The 22,150-nt window shown below is 31.0% G+C and overlaps 1 protein-coding gene across 2 annotated transcripts; it reads right to left on the bottom strand.

Annotated features, from left to right (window-relative positions):
• Positions 1-6,350: 6,350 nt before the first annotated feature.
• LOC100818598 (protein VTE6, chloroplastic) lies at positions 6,351-11,278 on the bottom strand. Of its 2 annotated transcripts, none has more exons than XM_003540461.5 (5): positions 10,767-11,278; positions 9,799-10,052; positions 8,983-9,106; positions 7,128-7,232; positions 6,351-6,818 (listed from the first exon to the last, which is right to left on the bottom strand). In XM_003540461.5, exons 1-5 carry the CDS (start codon positions 11,229-11,231, stop codon positions 6,726-6,728), a joined length of 1,041 nt encoding a protein of 346 aa, XP_003540509.2. In that variant the 5' UTR covers positions 11,232-11,278; the 3' UTR covers positions 6,351-6,725. The 2 variants fall into 2 exon arrangements, 1 of the variants encoding a protein (XP_003540509.2); XR_001383985.3 differs by having other exon boundaries at positions 6,801-6,818; positions 8,988-9,106; positions 10,767-11,259.
• Positions 11,279-22,150: the final 10,872 nt, after the last annotated feature.

Raw genomic sequence — 22,150 nt, 5'->3', positions numbered from 1 at the left:
ATAAAATAGAATCGTGAAATTATAGAAAGGAAAGGAATAATTTAACCTATATTTTATTTTTTTCTTTGCCATTGATAAAATTTGAGAAAGACTAATGGTTAAGTTAGATAAGAACTTACGAGTCGTCATTTGTGAAAAGTGATGCCTTGTCTGTTAGGCACTCGATTATAAACCTCTCTTGATTTCTGATTGCACCTTGGTAGTGAGAAAGATAAATCAAGTTTGTCTGGTGGTCTCCAAAGTGGCCAACTACATGACGAATTTGATTTTTGGATTACTTTATTTTGAAAAAATAATTATTCTGATAATTTTTGGGCTACATTATTTTTTCTCCGCTTTTTTATTGAATTTATTTAATTTAGTCTCTTTATTATTAAATTTAATTTAATCTTTTAATTTTCAAAATTGAGTCAATGTTCTCATTTCCGTCTAATTGACATTTACAGTGTTAACCAACAAAAAATGTGAAGTTGACACATATTCTAATATTAATTGTCTTGATTATAATGATTATAAAAATTAAGGGATGAAATTAAATTTTTTAATAATAAAGAAATAAAATTGAATAAATTAAATAAAAAGATTAATCAAAAGAAGAATTTGGTCTAATTTTTACCTATAAACTACATACTGAAAATATGGAGAACTTATGTTTTTATCTTTGAATCTTTTATTTTATAAGCTGTACTTTCCTTCATTGATAGATAAAATGTGTTACATATTTTAATTCATTTTAATACAAATATATTTCTTAATAACAATAAATAATTATGGAAAATTCTGAGGCATTTTGTATACAACTTTTGGTGTCAATGGTAGATAATTTTAAACAACTTATTACGGGAATGAATTTTCTCATAAACATGATAAGTAGTGTCAATTAATTTATAATTTTAGAAAATGAAATGAAATTTTGAACGTACTGTTGATTTTGAAATTTTTATTTTATATGTTTTAAGTCATAAAGTCAATAACAGAGGTTCAAGATTAACTATCAGTCTATCAATGATATTGAGAATTATAGCAAGAGAAAAAAATCTTCAAAAGTTCATTTACATAAATGAACTAAAGTGCAACACAATGTAAAATAATAAAAAAAAATGCAAAGCAGTCCCAGATCTAAGACCTCGAGTCAGTAGTGGCAAAAAAAACTTGAGTCTCTAAATTTTTCATAAATGCCACTTTTTGTTTTAAACAATTTTATTTTTTATTTTTAGTCTATATTTTTCTTTTGCATATAGTTTTAACATCTTATGTCAAATAATAATATTAAATGATGATGTAACAATTATATTAATAAATAATTATTTAACTTGTCATATTATTAAGAGTCTAATGAGACATTAACTTATAATATTTTTGATAAATAATATTTTTAATCTCTCATGTTTAAAACACATACACTAGTTGAGGAGGATTAAAATTGAATGCAGATTATGAAAAAAATTACATAGAATTGTTTCGTCAAACTCTTGATAATGTGACAAGTTACTAAATTATCAATATGACACTCACACAACGCTTAATTTACTTAATTGTTGAAACTAAAACGGTTAAAAAAAAATATAAGGACCAAAATCATAAAAAAAATTTAAGAAGAAGGGTATAGTCTAAAAATATATTTTGTTTTGAAAAATAAGCTTAAATCATAACCATGACCAAGTGGAAAAATTGTCCATTTCTTTATTTATTACTTTTCTTTTTGGGTTAACTAAGATCTTATTCTCTAAATGTTTTTGAAATCTAGTTTTTAGTTCTTAAACTTTTCAAAAGTTATAAAATAAAATCATAATAAAAAAAAGTTGTGGGAAATTAATTGATCAAATAACAGTTTAGTAACTAAAAACTTTAATGAAAAAATTGAAAAACTTTGATTAATGAAACAAAAAATTTGAGACTAAAAATTTAGTTAATCTTTTTTTAAAAATTACTATTTGGTATTTTGATGCACGTGAAATACGGGGAAGAAAAAGGCCTAATCAAAGACCTGAAATTGAATGTGCAATGGGTGAATCTCAGTCTACACTCTACAGGACCTACTAGAACGATATTCATGGGAATAATTAGAGCATCGCCATTAATATGATAACGTTATTTCACCTAAAAAATCTCCTTAGATAAATGCTGATACCTAACACCCTACATGTCGAAGAACAAAATCATCCTTAACAGTATGAGTTATATTTGCAACCGTACATAAATGAATATTTTTTGCCTCATATTCTTATATATTCGTATATCGAGTGATTGAGAATGAAACACCAAGACAAATACTGTGCTAAGCAGCTGTAGTCTACAAGTCATATTCCGCATGTGTGGAGCAAAAAGTGACTAATCATGCAAAATCATTCTTTCTTGAATCTGATTTGATGCATGTTGAATTGCTTTACCAATTATTAAAATTCTTTCATTTTATTATTAAAACAATTTCAAATATTCTTTAGTTAATATAATATTATCAAGGGATAAAACAGTGATAATTTAGTTTTGAAAAAACAAAAATTCTGATTGAATTTTTAAATAGGTAAAAAATATGATAATTATATTATGTCAAATAATTTAATATCAAATTAATCATAAAAAATATAATTTTATGTTAAATTAGTGTGTTTGGATTGCTATGTGCTAGTTCCAACCTTTATTTTTAGAAGCATCATCTTTTTTTGAAAGTGTGTTGGATTTCGTGTTATTGAATTTGAAATGACAAAATAAACACACTCTTAATTTTTGAATAGTATAATTTAATGACAAATTTATTTCACCAAAATTAACAAATAATCGTAATTGTTGTATTTTTTCTAAATCAAAATTTTGGTTTTTTTAAGAGACTAAATTATCAATGGTTTCTATGGGAATCAAAATTATCATTTATCCTTATTTTTATCTTAAAAAATATTTATTAATTTTAGTCCTTATTAATTTTAAAAAAAATTACACTCAATAATAATAAACATCTAGTTAAATCACATCAACGATAATTCTAGAATTTAATTCTATTTGTTGTAAATTTTTTATATTATTAATCAATTAGAGCATTACTAGCATGGATATTCCCATGAGTTGCTTAAAATTAAGAAATATTATTTAAAAATAAAAAACAAAATGCATTAGAATAGATGACTTAATAGTGCATTACTTAAAGTAAGTTGTTTAAATTAGCAACTTTGCTTAATAGGTTCGTTCCGATAAAAAAAAAAACAAAAGTCATTTTCAGTTACAAAATTAAATTAAACATTTACTTTAATAATTTTTAAGGATATTTACAATGGATAATTACTTAAATAAGTTATTTATTTTAATTTTATGAGAACTATCATGTCACATATTTAAGTACTTCACACAAAATACTGTGAGCACATATTTACTTAAATAAGTTATTTATAAAGAATTTTTATATTTATAATTATCCATTATAAATATAAAAATTCTTTATACTGTGAGCACATAACCTTAAAAAAAATTACTGTCAGCGCATAAAATATTTACTTATTTCAACTTACTAATTAATAATATACTTTGAGTTAACATGTGATGTAATATATATATTAAATACATGGCATTATAAGTAATAATATAGATAACTTTTAAGCTTTATAAACACTAAAATAAAATAAGAAACCAAAGAATTAAGATCAAACTTACTACTTTATATTGAATTTTTTTATTTATTTATTAAAAAATGAGCTGCCATGCAGTACTCAGTTTGTATTCGGAATATTGAGAGATCCGAATTGGAAAGCGAAAGGTGACATTTTGAACACATGCAGCTGCAGGTCATAAAACTTGATAATTTTTTATGGTCGTGTCGTGCATACATCTTGATCATAGACATATATGGACATGGCTGAGTAATCAATAATATATAAGATTCTTCCACAAAGACAAATCCAATGATGATGGACCTTACTAAGGCCACGTAATAATATCTAACAACTTGAGCCAAAATTCTACTTTCACTCAGATAATGGAGCTTCAAAATCCGTGGCTAAATTTTATTATAGAGATCTTAGCCTAAGGAATGTAACCTTTTGTACGGATACCACTTTTATGATTGCTGCGAAAAAATATATATATAACCCCCTTAACTAGATTCGATTTAAATGATTTTCATTCTAGAAGAATATATCTACTATACAATAATAATAATAAATTAGAAATGAAAAATTGTACCCAAAAAAATACGAAATGAGCTTAACTAAACTTAGTGAAAGCTATTCACAGTTATTTAGAAATTAACATTAAATTATTAATTCACAGTTGATTAATTGAAAACTATTCTTAACTAAATTTAATATCCGTGAGTTGCAAAATTTATTTGAATACAAAAAATAATTAAAAATATAAAAAGCTTAAATAACAATATGATCCTTATAAATATCCTATTTTTGGTTCAAGTCTTTTAAATTTTTTGTGCTGTTTTAGTACCTATAAAAAAATGGTTTTAGTCCCAACTATCAAGTATCAACGTAGTGATGTAATGATAATTTTTTTCACATTTTATTATGTGAGAAATTATCTTAATTTTTCTTTAAAATAACCAGGTCTTTAGTTTTCTTAGTTAATGGTAAAAATTGAAGAAAAACAATATGACATAAAAGAATTATGATTACATGGAATAATGAAGATAAATGGTTGAGTTTTGGATGATTCTTTCATGAAGGAATGAAGATGGAAAAGAAGCAATATCTGCACTTAAGCCATGGAACTTCCAGAGACCAAATGCAGATAGCGCTTAAGTAAAGGAGAGTACCAAAGACCAAGTTTTCAATGATACCAAATGGCGCTTAAGCGAGAATTTATCAGGCTTAAGTGCGATGCTGAGCTTGGTTTAAGTAGATAACACGCCAAGTGAAGCTTCATTCGGTTGTTCAAGTTTGTTGGAGACGATTTGGGAACCAAGAACTCTCTCAAGAGCTTCCATGGCTTCCATCTCCTTCCATTCTTCTTTGTTTTTTTTTTTTTTTATCTTTTCATGGCTATAAATAGCTAAATCTCCCCTAAGTTGTTGGGATTGGATTGTAGTAGGACTTCCAAGCATCTATTCTCTATGAATTTTCAGATTTCATTTTATTTCAAAGGAACGTGCAGGGTAGTTTTGGGATTCTGTAAGAAAATAAGTTAAAGGAGGTGTAGTTAGCAAAATTTGGGGTGCGGGAAGCACTGGCCTGCAATTTGTCTCTTGACTCTTGAGAATAGCAAACAGGGAGAATTATATATTATGAACATCTACTGATAATGAGATTGTGATTACTCCCCTTTCTTGTTTCGTTTCTTTATAATTTTTTTTTATATAATTTTTGATAATAGAATTGATGAGACAATTTGAAAATGGTATTTACTTGTTCCATGATCTTTTAGCTTTTCTTTGAATCATTGGGTTTATACATTACTTCGAGAATCTTGAATCTTTTAAAAAATGGCAGCAACATACCATTTTTTCTTTCTATAAAAGAATAATACAAATAGAAGGAATTTTTCTTTCTATGAAAAAATCATAAGGTTAATTCCTGCTGTTACACTTTTGATCAAAACAGTTTTACTAATTCCAACCTTTGTAAGTGTATGTTTGATTTGTCGATTGATAGGTTTTAATTCCTATAAATTGTCATTTTTTTAATTTTAATTCTTGTAAGTGTTTTTGTTTATTTTTAATCTTTAAAAGTTTGTATTTTTTTATAGTTTTAGTTTCATTAAAATTTTAATTTTTTCATTTATAATTCTTATAAGTTCAGACTTACAAGGATCAAAATTAAAAAAGCATAAATATTAAAAATAAATAAAATATCTTGAAAAAAACACAAATTCACTTAAACTAAAAATAAATAAAAAATTACAAAAATCAAAATTTAAAAAATACAAACATATAGAAACTAAAGATACTTAAACCTAAAATAATAACATCAAAAGTACTTATACGTATCTTAGTTTTGTCTTCTAAAAAATCAAGAAAAAAAATTCTTACTCCAACTCTTAAATTGCTGTCTTGGTAGGGGTAATGGAATCGAATCTCTACCTAACAAAAACTAACAGTTATCAATGGCGGTGGAACATGGCGGAAGGTTGAAATTTCACCATATAAACACATCATTGTGCCATATGGCGGGCCTCTTCACATATTGACTATGGTCGTTGGCAACAAATTTGCCATGCAATTCCGCCATGACCACTATTTAACAACACTGATCTTGGCTATTGATAAAGTAGAAAAATCAATATCGAATATTAACTATACAATAATGGAAGTGTAACTAAACTTTTCAACAATTCTTTCAAAGACTGCATTTCAGATGCTCTTCTGTTAGTGCACAACAGCCAGAAAATAAAAGGGATAAAATGATAGACAGAAATGCTTAGGAGAAACTGTTCTATTTCTTAAAAGTAAGTTGGATCAAGGAAAGGGAAGTTCACATCTACATTTTGAAAGAACCACTGCTTCCCATACAAGACACTTGAATCATGGTTACAGCTTACTGAGTTTTGTGGTTTCCATTGCCACTTCTATTAATTTCTGTAACTACCAACATGCTTTGAGTACGATCAGAAGAATGGGTTTCTATCCATGTTTAAATAAGTATAAACATCTGAGTCGGTTTTCAAGGACAAATAAATGAATAATCATTTTATCTGCACTGCTCCATTGCTCAAACCCGTGTTCTAGATAAGCACTTATGAAGATGGTCACTACGTTAATATGATTGAGCTCCGTGAAAACCTTGGCATCAAGTTTAGGAACCACAGATCTGGAGTGCTTGCTGCATGAAGATTGCTATGATACTGCCCATTGATATGTTGATGACATTGACTGCATCATTGTTAAGCTGCAGAAAACAGTGAAGTAACCATAAATAACTAGTGGAAAAGTACATCTACATACTTGCTACCATATATACATATTAAGCTGGTGAACAAAATCCCAGCGTAAAAATGAAATCCAGCTTTGAGCATTACTAATCCATAGTAACTCATGTAGATCGGTATCATGTATGTGTATACATACTAGCCAAGCTCAAGTATTCAGTTTGAATTTTCCACACGTCTCAAAATTATTTAGAATTTGGACCAATATTTTATCTAATAGGCAAATTGGCATTTAAGAACGAGGTATCACACTGCTTTTATAAACCTACCCATTTAAATCCTTCCTTCTCTTGAAGTGCAGCACCAATTATGCTCTCGCCAAGATTAGCAATCTGAGCAGCTAGTACACATATAATTGCTTCATGTGAACCAACCTGTTCAATAATAAAAATAAAAAGCAAGTCAGAAGCACAATTGCACAAATTTAAGTTCATAAACTCTTGAGCAACTGACCATAAAGTAGTAGCTACATGTGTAAGGATTATTGTTCACTGACATTGCAGTTGAGGTGATTTAACTGGAAGAGGAAGGAAATGAAGTTGGGGAAGGGTGCCATCCCTTGATAAGTTTCATAATCCAAAAAAGAGGGAATGCTATAAAAAAAACAAAACTAAATGCATAGGGATATTTCTTCATTGACTTTTAAGAATTTTATGGGACCCACTATTATTAATCCCTGCATAGTTTGGAAAAATGGGAGACAAGCTGAGTTCACTGAATCAGTAGGAATCATCATGTTTAGTTGAATAACTTGCATTAAATTTCAGTTTTTAGTTTTAACCCTATGTTAAAGTTCTGACTCCACAACGGAAGAAGGCATTCACATAGTTCTAGAAATAATTTATATTCTATACCTCAAAACCAAAACAGGGAAATGTAATATTATTGAACTCCTTTGTTTCTTACCAATCCTTCCCATAACACCAAATTCCTTTGATTCTCTTTTCTATGAAACCAAACCTTGGCACCTAGCATTGTTTTTCCAATTTCATAGACATATTTAAAACAGTCAAGGGTTGCTGAGGAATCAACTTCAGACACATGCCAAATTCTTTTTTCTCTTTCTCTCATTAGTCAAATGCTAAAAAATTCTCATGAGTAATGATTAAATGTTTTCAAAATGTCCTTTCAACAAATAAGTGCACAACCAACCTCATACAAACACAAAGCCACTACCATAGAAATGTACACCCCCCACCCCCCCTTCCAAAAAAAAGCCCTAATGTGACCACTATTAGCCTTGTAAAAGTTAGCACTTAATCTCATACAAAACCCTAACTCCAACACAACTGATCCTGAAAAGTCAAACTCACCCCAATCCCAACTCCACCACAACTGACCAAGTTAACACTTAACCCTATGCTGAAAGAGTATTTTATTATTTCATAACCAATTTACTAACAGGTCGGACCCCAAATGTAGCTTCCTAAATGCCAAAAGCAATTATATTGTAGGTTTTACAAGCCAAAGAACCTTGAGGAGAGGAGATGAAGAGTCTACTGTCTATCTTGAAGAAAATTATAAGAGCACAATTCAAAATTAATTTATTAGAAGCACCAACAATTACTCTCCCTGTACATTCTTACAGAAATGCTGCATAGAAAAAAAACAGCAAAGCTAGGGACTATGCACTTTCCAAAAATAGGCAGCCACTGCTAACAGCATTTGGGACTGAAACCAATCCACCTCCATCTCTAACGCCAGCATTTCTGAGAAATAAACGACTAACTAACTTATCTCTGGATCACAAACTAACCACTTCCCACAACTTAGAGTATTCGAGCACAGATCATTCAATTGATTTTACTATTTAATTTCAAGGGATGAACTTAATGTTTTGTTCATATTTAAAATCTGTTTGTGGGAATGGGAATGGGAATGGTCATTATGACGTCTGAAACAGAAACAGAACGATTATAATAAGCCTTGAAGCATATTGGTTTTTCCTTATAGCATTACTTAATTGTAGAATTATATCTAAACTAGCATATCTGATAGGGATTATTTTTTAGGAAATGGTCATTTTTCTTTTCTTTCAAAAGCTCTCCTAGGAAACTGCAAGAGAAAATAATATGTATTCAAAATATGCATACTTGTATACAGAGTCAGGAATAAGTGAAGTACCTCACCCATGAGAAAACTGACAAGTGCAAGAACTATGGATGCTAAAATTCCTGCCAATGTTCCTTCAACACTAACAGCCCCTTCTGTGCCTCTTGGGACTATCTTGAAAGTTGTAACTAGGTACCTGGATATTATGCCAGACAGCCAGAGGGATTTTAGAACTGAAATGTTGAAAAAACACATAAAGTGAAATATATGCATCTTTTAGAAGAACATAGATCTCAAGTTGCCAGGAATAACGAGAAACAACTATAATAAATTCAGACTAAAAATAATATTGGCAATCAAGTAAAATGTACAACAAGCAAACATATTATACAAGGTTATGTAATGCTTTGAATTCACAAGGCAATAGATATTGCCTGCCTAATCCATGTACAGCCACAAATGGAGGGGTATCCCTAAGTTTCCAGTTGGAAAAATTATCAACCAAAATTACAGAATAGCTCAAAAAATGTCTGTGTCAACACAGAATTATGATTTCTTGGAGGGCTTCCATCAGTTCATGGCACAGAACTAATATTAGGGAGTCAAGGGATGGGGTTCCAAGGTTTTATTTAACAGTTTGCGATTTCAACTGCAATGTCATGGTTTCTGGGGTCTCTGTGATCATGTCATGACTACAATTGTGGCCGTATCAACTGCATTTGTCCACATTTTTCCACAACATCAAAGATCACAACAAAACCGCAACTGCAAATTTAAAACCTTGGGGTTTCTAGAAAAGCTAACAAGTAAAAAACCATGAATGCTTCATAAACAGATGTTGACAACAACATAACACAACCAATATTCACACCTGAATTCACCACTCACGTTGTTTTTCCATATGCCTTCCCGATCTCACTTGAGACAGTGTCACTCAACTTGGTACAGAAACTGGCAACAAACCCAAGTCTCCATAGCCGAGAAAATGCCTCTCCCCCAACACCAAAAATTGTGAGGAAAGCACAAATGCAACCAGCAGCACTGGATCCAATAACACTGCCCGGACCCCTTCTTCCTCTTCTTTTCTCAGCAACCCCCTGAGCCACTTTCTGTGCCATTTTGACCTTTGTAGCAGCTGTACCCTAACAAACCCCAAACAAATCAAATCCAAAGAACACAGCCTCAAACCCAGAAGCAAAAGCAAGGAAAATCCTCACACCCATTTTCAGAATTGCATAGAACTCCATGAACAATCAGTCCTTCTCTCAAAATTTATCACTTTCCCCATAAACAAAATCTGGAAAAATCTGCACATCCATTTTAAGAATTGCACATAATTCCAAGCAAAACCATTTTTTCCCTCAAAATTAATCTCTTCAAATTAAGTGAAACAGAGAATGTGATCTCCCACACCCATTTTCAGAACTCAATGAACAACTAAATTTGATCTCCACAGTTGCCACTTTCAAACAACACAAGTTCTCAACCACAGAAACAAAAACAAGGAAAATCCCCACACACATTTTCACAACTCAACGAATAACCAAATTTGATCTCAACATCCGTCACTTTCAATGACCACAAATTCCCCACCCCAGAATCAGAAATCCACACCCTTCCCCAAAAAAACCCAACTTTGCACTAAAAAAAACACCACTTTCAACTAATAGCCAAATTTGATCTCAACATTCGTCACTTCCAAAGTCCACAAATTCCCCACCCCAGAATCAAAATTCAACCAAACCCGCACACCCATTCCCAAATTCCACACCACTCCCCAAAAAGCCCAACTTCACACTAAAAAAAAAAACCACGCCTTTCAAAACAAGTTCAGTAAGAAAGAAAAATAAGCTCACAATAACAAAGTAGGTGGCAACGAGGAAGAACCCAGAGGGCCCAAAAGCGCGCCAAGTGAGCGTCCCAAGCAGAAACGCAGCACCGATCCCGGAGAGAGACAAACCAGAGACCAAAATCGGAGACCCCAAGAGGAATATAAGCGCGTTGCTGAGAAGCGCAGACTGCCACGTGGCGGGAGACGATTGGACGAGGGCCAGTGCCCCTCCAACGGCGTCTTGGATGCGCGTGGCGTGCATGGTGCGAGGGAGAGGGCGAAGAGGGTTGAAAGAAATGGGTTTTGGAGAGAAAGGGGAAAGGGAGGGTGTGAGGTGAAGGGGAAAAGGGTGGAAAGAAAAAGAAGAAGAAAGGGAAGAGAGTGGGAAAGCGTGGAGAGTTGAAAATTTGTAGGGCGAGGGGTGGCGTAAATGGGAAGGGGAAGTGAGTGTGGAAAGGGGGAGAGGGTTACTCCATGTTGCCGATTCCATGGGATGAGTGTCACCCTCACTACACCACCTAAAATCACGAATATCATGTCATTGTTAATTATTAATCTATTTAAGTTAGTTTTTAAATAATTATACATAATCATTATTTATCCTTATGATGCTTAATTATATAATATTAAATTAACTAAAACCATAATATATAGTAAAAAAATTATATGTACTTATCATAATTAGTTGACAATAATAATTTTTAATTTTTCAGCTATGATTATGGTTTTAGTTTATTTCATATTATATAACTATGAATTAATTTCGAATTATATGTACTTATCATATTTTTGAATTAATTTTCTAATTAAGTAACATTTAAAATACTTATTAATAATATGTACTTATCAAATTGTCAATTAATTTTCTAATTATATGTACTTATCATATTTTGAATTAATTTTTAAACAAATTATATGTACTTATCATATTTTGAATTAATTTTCTAATTAAGTTACATTTAAAATACTTATTAATAATATGTACTTATCATATTTTCAATTAATTTTTTAATTATATGTACTTATCATATTTTTAATTAATTTTATAATTAAGTTACATTTAAAATACTTATTAATAATTATCTTTATTGATAATCATTATTTATCATTATGTTGGTTAATTATATAATATTAAATTAAATAAAACCATAATATATAGTAAAAAAATTATATAGTAAAAAAATTTTTAAATTTTCAACTTATATTATGGTTATTATTAATTATTAATCTAATTAAATACTTATTGATAATTATTTACAAATAATTATTTTAAAATATAAATTTATATATAAATAAATTGATAAATTAAATTAATATAAATAAATTAATATTAAACTTTGTACGTCAGTGCTGACGTAGGCACCGACGTAGGAATACGCTATTTCTAAGTTGTTGCTTGCATCAGCACTAGAAAATAAAGCTTTCAACATCGGTCGTAGAGTAACCGTCGTTGTAGAACATATGATAAACGAAGTCGTGCTTACGCCAACAACGTCGTAGAAAGTAAAGCTTTCCACATCGATTGTAACATAACCGTCATCGTAGAACACGTGATAAACGAAGTCATGCTTACGACAACACCGATGTAGAGTGCTTTCTACATTGATTGTCGTAAGCACAACTTCGTTTATCACGCGTTTCTAAGACGATCCTTTTACGATCGTCGTAGAAAGATCCACCCTCTACAACGTCATTAATTTCAAAGACGCGCGTCCACTGTGACACCCTCTACCCCTCACATATATATTAATAAAGGAATAAAAATTCAAATATTAATTAAAAGTATTTTTAAAACATTTTTTAATACAAGCTTTTCAAATGGGTAAAAGGCTCACATTCACTTTCTTCTACATCATATTCAAACTTGTCCAAATAAATAATAAAGTCATCTCGACTCAAAGAAAGTCATATAAGTCTCATACAATTAATATAGAACCTATATCCTAATGTCACATCCTATCAGAGCGTGGTGTTCCCGTGTCCTCTAGCATGAGGTTCTTCATAGTCATCCACCTATTCATCTGCTCCCCCGAACACAAGTTCAAGATCATCACAGGATCCAAACACAACAACACACAGGGAGTGAGTTATCACATTCCTAGCTAATAGAGAAACAAGACAATTAAATATACATATTATATAAATGAGATACCACTTGCTTAAACATAGCTCACGTAACTTCACCACTTCGTCATTCAAAATTCACTTTTCAATTATCAATCACATTACACAAGAATCACACACTTCGATCAAGATATAATAACACATCAATTAGCAAGCATATGCAATAGTTATGCTAAGACTCAATTCTATATGCAATGTGGTACCATGTCAGTGAAAAACCACCCTGGGGCGCTTAGGAGTACATAACAAGACACACCACACAATGGGTTTGTCAGGTCACTCTCACTAAGTAAGATCATAGGGAGACCAGTCAGGGTCACGATGTTTTGCGAGAATGCTCCAACCATATGAGATCAGCATAGGCTTAAAGGAGCACTCAAACCCGGTGACCCCCAAGGCCTACACTCCGAAGAGTCCGTCAGGGCCTCTCCCTCCTGATTCAGGTCCAACCCCTAAAATAATTTTTTTTACATGCAGACACTGCTCATGAATTATATAATACCCACGACCTTACACTCGTGTTTTAAACACGTTCAACACAATTGCGCTACGATTTAACACTGGTTCTTAAATAGGAAACCTACATTTTCTCTTTAACACTGCGCATCAACGCTTTTCTCAAGATAACGCTGGTCGGGTATTGTACAATTCATAGCTTACAACACAAGTAATTTCACATCAAGTGTTAACTACACACTTATCCACAACTAGAACTCATTCACAATTTCACATCTCATAGTGTCACAATCCACCATCACATGTTTACACGTATCTCACAAATTAACACATGTTCAACTTTACACTTATACTCAATCTCAATAACAATATTATAATCTCAAAGCAACATGTTATTCTACAATTCATCACATACTCACAATTTGAATTATCATTTCATATCCTCAATATAACAATTTATATAAAAGACTATCACAACATGAGGACTAAAACCCCTCAAATAATATTACACAATTATATCCAAATCATAGGTCCAAATATACAAATATCAAGAGCACAATTTATCAAGCAATTTTAATCAGGACATCAATATTTTATTTATAATCATAAAGGAAAAATTGCAATTTAACAAACATCCCAAAATAAAATCCCAATTTAATCCTCTAAGGATCCTTACACATGTTCTCACTAATCCCCAACTGTGAATAACTCATTCCTTACCTCTAAGCGGGCTCACGTGTCTTCAGCCAGCGATAGCAACATCTCTAGCGGTTCCCGGAAATTCTTTCAATTATTCATCCGACTGCTCCGATAGAATTCCCAAACGTCAGAGAGACGGAGAAGAGATTGAAACCTCCACTTGTACTGTCTTCATATGATTCCTTTTTCTCCCTCTACAAATATTATCTCGCAAATCCCAACGGTGGAAGCGTGCGGAATTGAATTTCGAACAACATATCAAAATTTCACAATAATCCAACAGTTAACAAAATCGGGATCGTAGTTTTACCAAGACAGCTCTGGGTTTCTACGGGAAAGAAAAAGGCTACAATGCGAAGGGTTTTTCTCTCAGTCCAGACATGATATCGAAATTCCCAACGGTGATAATGCTCGGAATTTTGTTGCGAACATGATACTCAAATTTCACAACGATCCAACGGTGAACGGGTTCGAGATCGTTGTTTTTCTGAGACTGGTTTGGTGGGCTGCGGGAAAAAGAAAGGGTTTTGAGAGAAGGGAAAAAACAAAAATGAGGCCAAAAGGAGGCAGCTGACTTAACATAACTATTTATATCTAGGGTACTCAGCCTATTATTTGCTCTATATTTATTTATTTATTACTAAAAAGCTTTTTAAATTTATTTAAGAAAAATTGGGATGTTACATCCACCGTCTTTGAAAGACGTTTACCACCGATGTAAAATGTTATTTTTCTAATAGTGAAATGATTTTTTTAAAGAGAATATTGTTCAAATAATTTCAATCAAAATTAAATTTTGAGAGTAAAATGACCAAAATGAATTTTAATATTTATATACATTTTTTTATAATTATTTTTATTTATATATAATTAAAATTAAGCCAATATTATATACACTATTTTAATGATTTATCACACTAACGGTATTGTATTAGTACAAAGGTAAATTAGATAAAATGTATTAAAAAATATAGTAGAATTTTTAACTATAATTTTTTATTTTGATAGATTTAATTATATTTTAAATCAATAAATAAATAATAAACATATGCATGAGAGTATTGAAGTGATGGTAAATTAGTCAAAATTCTAGTAGAATTAATTTTGGTAGAAGTAAAAATTACTACATGCAACTTGCTTCAACTCTATGTGCATGTTTGGTTTTACATTGATAAATTGATTTTGAATATATTTTCACATGTTTAGTTACACATTAGAGAAGAATTTAGAATTGATTCTGTGTTAAAGCAATTTTGAGTAGCTTTTGCATTGGGTCCAAAATTTTGTATTGAATTTTACTCCCAACTTGATTTTATAACAAAAATATCCAAACATAAAATTGCACCACTTCAAAATCAATTTAACCAAAATCAACTTTGCAGAAATTAATTTCATTCAAATTCAATTTTGTCAATGTTCATCCAAACACACCTTACCATGATTTTTTTCCCATCAAAATTGATTCTACTATGATTTTGAAACAATCTGTGACACTCTCTATCTCGACATACATATAAATAAGAAAAATATATAAAAATGTGAAATTTAATTAAATCAATTTTATTCAAATCACATAAACAAATTCACGTGGATATAAGGGTTACATTTGTTTCACTGTTATCAAATAAAACTTATTAAAAACATTTTCGGCTCAAAACAAGGTTGTCCAAGTTTACAAAAGAACTCAAGTTAAGCAGCGGAATGAAATAAAGTAAAATAATATGTCCAGAACATTATGCAATTGATATAAAAATCCATGTCTCAATGTCACATCCTATTAGAGCATTATGTCATAACGTCCTCTAGCACAAGATTCTTTAAAGTCATTCACCTAATCATTTACTCCCATGAACACAAGATTTTAGATCATCATAAGATCAAAACACAAACAACACACAGGGAGTGAGTTATCACATTCCTAAAAAGATAGAGATAAACGAAGACACGCATATATAATATAAGTATAACAAGCTCAACTTAACACACTTTGCATCATTTTACCACTCATTGCGTAACATCACTTGTCCCAAAGATTTAATCACAATATCACATTTCACACCTTCATATTAATCATGTATTCAAAATAACACATCTTAAGTACATTACAACATCTCACACTTATAGAATTCATTACCCACCATCACATAACAAGTCACAATGATCATTACACAAGCGTTACACAACAAATACACTAAAATTCAATCTTATATGCAATGTGGTACCATGTTAGTGAAAAACCTCGTCGTACGCCTAATAGTACATGACAAGACATACCACACATTGTTTTGCAAGAATGCTCCAATCGTGTGGGATCGACACATGCTTAAAGTAGTACTTAAACTGAGTGTATTTACCCCCAAGGCCTAGACTCCAAAGAGTTCGTGAGGACCTCTCCCTCCTAATTTAGGTCCAACTCAAAAAACATTTTAATACGCAGACTCTATCTAGGAACTATACAAAACACACAACTCCTCAATTATTCTCAAAATAATTTTAACTCGTTGCGCCTCAAAGTGATTCAACTCGTCGGGTTCCCACAGTGAATTATATCACAATACTCATCGCGCATTAACTTGTCGTCCTTAAAGGATCTTACAGTCGTGTGATTGTACAGTTCATAGCTCACAACTCAATGCACACAACAAACAGTTCATTGATTGTACAAATTGCTCATGTTTGATGTGACCTTAGAATTTAACACATACTCAACTTGTCACTTACACATAGTTCATCACACTTTCATAATCCAAACACATCATGTTATCAAGCCTCATGCATCATATACATATCATACAATAATAATATTAATATGTTATGTTCATATGACTAATCATCTCCTTAAAGCAAGCATTTAAAATCATATATGTGCCATTGGAGTTTGAACTATGCAATACACACAACTACTCAATTGTTTTTAAAATTATTTTAACCTGTCGCGCCTCAAAGTGATTCAACTTGTTGGGTTCTCACAATGGATCCCATCATAATACTCATCGTGCATTAACTCGTCGCCCTTAAAGGATCTTACAATTGTGTGATTGTACAGTTCATAACTCATAACTTAATGACATCACTTTATACTTCACAATAACATGTATAATCACATTGAGGAACGTATTAATCCCACACTTGTTCACAACACATGTCTCATCACACCTTCTCACTAACACATTATCATATCATGGGGAACAAAACCCCTTAATTAATTTCAAGAAAACATGAAAGAATCAAGAATTCCTAAATTTCTAGGTTTCTAATATTCAAAGCCAAACACTCAATTAAACCATCCAATTCACATCAAAGCATCAATTGACCCATCAAACATGAGCAATTTGTAGTTATTATTGTACAAGCAAAATTAAAACGCATAAAACACCCTAAAATTAATCTCAAATTGATCCTCTGAAGATCTCTACACATGTTCATTCTAACTCCAATTGCGATAAACTCATCCCTTACCTCTAAGAGGGCTCACGTGTATAGTCTGGTAGTAATAACGGAATTTCTAACGGTTCCTTAAGATTTCTCAAGTTTTTCCTCTGGTTGCTTTGCTAGGATTTTCAAGCATTAGAGAGAAGGAAAAAGAATTGAAGCCTCAATTTCACTGTGCGAGAGACACTTATCTCTTTATAAACATTATTTCGAAAATCTCAACAATAAAAATGTGAGAAATTGAGTTCCTAAGGTGGTGTCCAAGTTTCAGGACGATCCAATGGTTAACGAGTCCAGAATCATAGTTTTACTGAAACATATTTCAGTGTATGCGGGAAAAAGAGAAGATTTGAGAAAGGAAGAAGAAAAAACAAATTTGAGAGAAAAAAAAGAGTCTAGAGACATATCGTAATTGTAAAAACTGACCTATTATATCTCTATTTATAGTTAGGGTACTACGAGCCTATCATTTATTTTATTTATCTTTATTTTATAAAAAATTATTTTACTATTTTATTAAATAAATAACCAATTAAAATATCACTTTATTTTTTAAAATATTATTTTACTCTATTTATTTTTTAATACTATGAAATCCTTGTTTTAATTAACAAAAACTCATTTATCTCATTTATTTAATTTCTAAAAATTCTATTAATTTCTGGTCCACATGACTAATCATTAAAACTCAATTTCAATCCAATATCTCACCCCAATATATTTACTTAATTCAATTAATTATAAAAACTCAAGTTACATAATAAATATCAATATATTTAAAAAACTGGGGTGTTATGCAATCCAAATATGCAAAATTTGGTCAAAATTAAGATTGACCCACCTCACCATAGTCTACCATGATTTTGAAGGTTACCCAAACACACACTAAATAAAAAAACACTACAAATCATGTACTGAAAGGTCTTGATTGAGTAGAATGTATAATTTGTTATAAATTTTTTGATATTTGTCTTTGATTCTTGCGGATAAAAAAATTATAAATCATGTATTTTTTAAAAATTATTATCTCTGTGTGTGATAAAGAATTAGAGTATTGAAAATTGTAATTTTAAGTTTGAATTTTGATATGGTTTTCACGTCTTTAGTTAAGAGTAAATACGGATAGAATTATAACCAACAATTCTAAGTAAGGATAGAGGGAGATGTATATATGTTTTATGGACTCTTTTTGGCTTCAAACAATTGTTCTGTAAAATAGATTTTATTAGAATTTCAGAGTTAATATCCTTCGTTATCATCAAAATATTTTAAAAGTCAGATATTTGATCGATACGTTTATGGTTCCAATAATTTTGGTGTCTTTTGTTAAAAATTTAGAATATCTTGATGATATGTGGTGTGCATAACAAATGACATAAATGATGATGTTTTAGTTTCATGGCATGATAATATGACATGCGAAAATAGCTACATAAATCACCAATATGTTAAAAATGGAATTTTAACCACTGAGTCCAAAACCTTTATATTTTATTTATAACAATTCTTTTGAAGGCAAATCATAAACTTTTTGAGTAAAAGTCTACTAATGAGATTGCTCGAGTGCATTAAGACATGTTCAGTAAAGAACAACTTTTGAAGTGAACTCAAGAAAGGTCTTATAAGAATTCAGAATATTCCAGGCTACTGAGATGAACTCCTTAAGCTCATTACATGAAGAAGAAAGGCTTAGCCATGTGAAGGAATCAATATAAAAAACAAGAAGAATATTGTTCTTGATATATAGAACAATTATAAAGCAATCATGAAAAGGCAACATGTGCAGAATAATTTACATGTCAGAAGAACCATCTTTTGCTCCAGTGACATTATAGAATGAAACTTCATAATGATACTAAGAGTTGCACAAGAAATCTAACATGAAGTACAACAAAATTGTAACACACTCAAAATGATACTTCATAAACAAAAGGGAGAATTATGAAGGAATCACCTTAAGCTCTAAAAATGCGTTTAAGATGATCTATGGAAAGATAAAAGAGACTTATACATTTCTTATGAAGAAGACGTATATAAACTAATATGACCTTCTATATATTCAACAATTCCTTCAAGAGAAAAGGAAGATATATTTCTACTTTGGATATTCCTAAGCTTCCTTAACAAATTATGCAAGAAGATTACTTATCAGAGATTTCATTCCATTGAGAGACAAATAATTAAAGATAGGATCCATCTGGCCATTTTATGGGCTCGTGACTAAACAATAGACATGGATCTTTTATATATGAAGTATTGTAACACATAAACATGTTTCATTAAAATAATAGGCATATAATGTCATTAAAGATTAAAAACATTATCATAATTTCATCCTAATTGAGCTAGAGCTACTGCAGAATGTCATGAACAATTTCATGGATATAGTATTGAACTATGAAGAAAGCGCTCCCATGAAATGTGATTCACTTTTTTTTTTATTGGAAAAAGGTTAGGTGAGTTGAGTCCTAAAGATTTATCAGGATTAGAGCAGGTTTTAACGCTCAAAAAAATACTTATAGAAAAATACTTATAAATTATTCATCAATCAGATCTTCATATTGATAGAGGAAATTAAACTTATATCCTTTTGGGTATAAGCTCATTCCTTATCTATTAAACCAACTTTTATGGATTAATGTGATGCACTCTCATTCCTAAAGAAGATCAATATGAAAAGAAAAATATGATCCAACACTGATCAACTTGCTAGTAGGTTAAGAAGAGATTTTAAAAGGTATCTAATATTGCCCTGTCCAGATTTATTTTCTAGCATTCTACTCTACTTACTACCTGTATATATTTGTTCCACACACTTACGGGAGCTGTTTGATAGAACAGAAGATTGGGGGATTTTATCTGTTTAAGTGCGCTATATATAGAAATGTGACATACTCACTTTGGTGAGTTGGGAGATGTGTTGTTGCCTAAGAAGAAAGGACATTTATATTTTGTCAATTTAGTACGTGAGAATGCACGAGAGGTGAGATACAGGAGAGTGGAATAAGTTTGCTCTTTTCATAATTAAATATTAAACTATTATAACATCCTTAAAATAAATAAATTAAAATAAAAGAAATGGCGAAGCAACTTGGGTTATTTGGAAAAATATTAATTGAACGCAATGGTATTCACAGCAAGCAAAAGAAGGATGTAGCTGAGATGGTGGAATTAGTGAATTTGCAATAGTGACAATGACTAACTAACAAATGTAGGTTTATGTATGCACATGATGGTTGATCTAGTGATGAATGGAGAAGAAAAAAAAAGAGATTATGGGTTCAAATTTTTTTATCAACAAAAACTAATAATACTTATAATTAATATTTATTGATAAAAAATGCTTAAATTTCACATTTTTACCCAATAGTTCATAAAAAAATAAAATTGGTGATGGATTGTACTAATGGTTCCTAGGGACTTTTGTTCAGGCATCAATTGCAAATAAGCCCGGTAGAAAGCTAAGTCTAACCTGAATTTTGCGCCAACAACGAATACAAGATGTTTATGTAGGCATGGTGTGTGGAAAATTATATTCATTTAACGTAGTATGGGGTGCAAGATAATAAGGAATTATGCAGCAGGTGCAATTTTATTCCATATTGTCAGGGACAATCAGATCTGCCTTTTGGGCTTCCTGGTTTTGTTCACTATATCTTGTGTTAGGCCTAGCATTTGGCATCATGTTGTTTATTAGGAAGGGCCAGATATGACCTTGTGGTTAATATATACTGTATTTTTTTATCACAAGATGCAGGAATATATAATAGTTGACGTTAGATACAGTTTATAATGATCCTTAAGTATATATAGCATCTCCTGTATAATTTGATCTAAGAAACAAATATTAGGCTCCAAAAAAAAAAGGAAGAAGAAGCTAAGATTCGAGAATTACTAGATAAGTTTAGAAAGGGGGAATTTTAATTTGACTATTTTATGGACGTTACTACTAATTACTATCATGCTTTTATACAATTCTAATAAACAATACATTTTTTTGTTTGTTGAGATATAATGAATCAGCACAAGATGCATGCAGCCTATACTATAATATCTCAATATTTAGGAAAAGACACAACAAACTTACGTAACTAATTGTTCAGTGTATGAATCCAAGAATTAATAAATGTACATGTGTGGTTTTATCGGCATAAATGTAGCTATAAAAAAAAAATATTTACTACATGTTAATTGTTTGTTCTAAATGGAACAGCTCGCATGGGTTGACCCATGTCAACATCTGGGTTTACACCATTTTCAAATTTCCAATCAAAGCCATTGATTAATGATCCCAACATCAAATGCAACATCCTTATAGCTAGTGGCAAACCAGGGCATATTCGTCGCCCGCCACCAAACGGTGTTAATTAGTTGAAAATGTCGACCTTTAACATCAATCTCTGAACCCAAAAACCTCTCAGGTGAAAATGAATTAGGGTTTTCCCATATGCTTGGGTTCCTTCCAATGGCCCATTCATTAATCACTATTTGTGCACCCTGTGGGATGGTGTAGTCATTGATCTCCACATCCATCAATATATGTTGGCTTTTCTAGGTAGCAAAAGTGGGACACCTGGGTGCATGCGAAAGGTCTCTTTTACTATTGCACTCAAATATGGGAGTCTTGCAATGTCTGATTCCTTAATTGACTTGACTCAAACTCATGAGGGATGAACATCATGTGTCTCTAAAGCTTGT

This window comes from Glycine max, chromosome 12 (genome assembly GCF_000004515.6).
Source record: "Glycine max cultivar Williams 82 chromosome 12, Glycine_max_v4.0, whole genome shotgun sequence".
In the NCBI taxonomy this organism is placed as follows: domain Eukaryota; kingdom Viridiplantae; phylum Streptophyta; class Magnoliopsida; order Fabales; family Fabaceae; genus Glycine; species Glycine max.
Note: the sequence above shows the minus strand (reverse complement) of the source record. Positions and strands in the feature narration are given on the sequence as shown.

Bases quoted from the DNA above. Each gene is read 5' to 3' on its own strand.
- LOC100818598 (XM_003540461.5), bottom strand. From the start codon at position 11,231: ATGGAATCGGCAACATGGAGTAACCCTCTCCCCCTTTCCACACTCACT. The intron at 10,053-10,766 runs GTGAGCTTATTT...GGGGTTTGTTAG, and splicing joins TTGCCACCTACTTTGTTATT to GGTACAGCTGCTACAAAGGT. The intron at 6,819-7,127 runs GTAGGTTTATAA...TGTTTTCTGCAG, and splicing joins AGAAGGAAGGATTTAAATGG to CTTAACAATGATGCAGTCAA.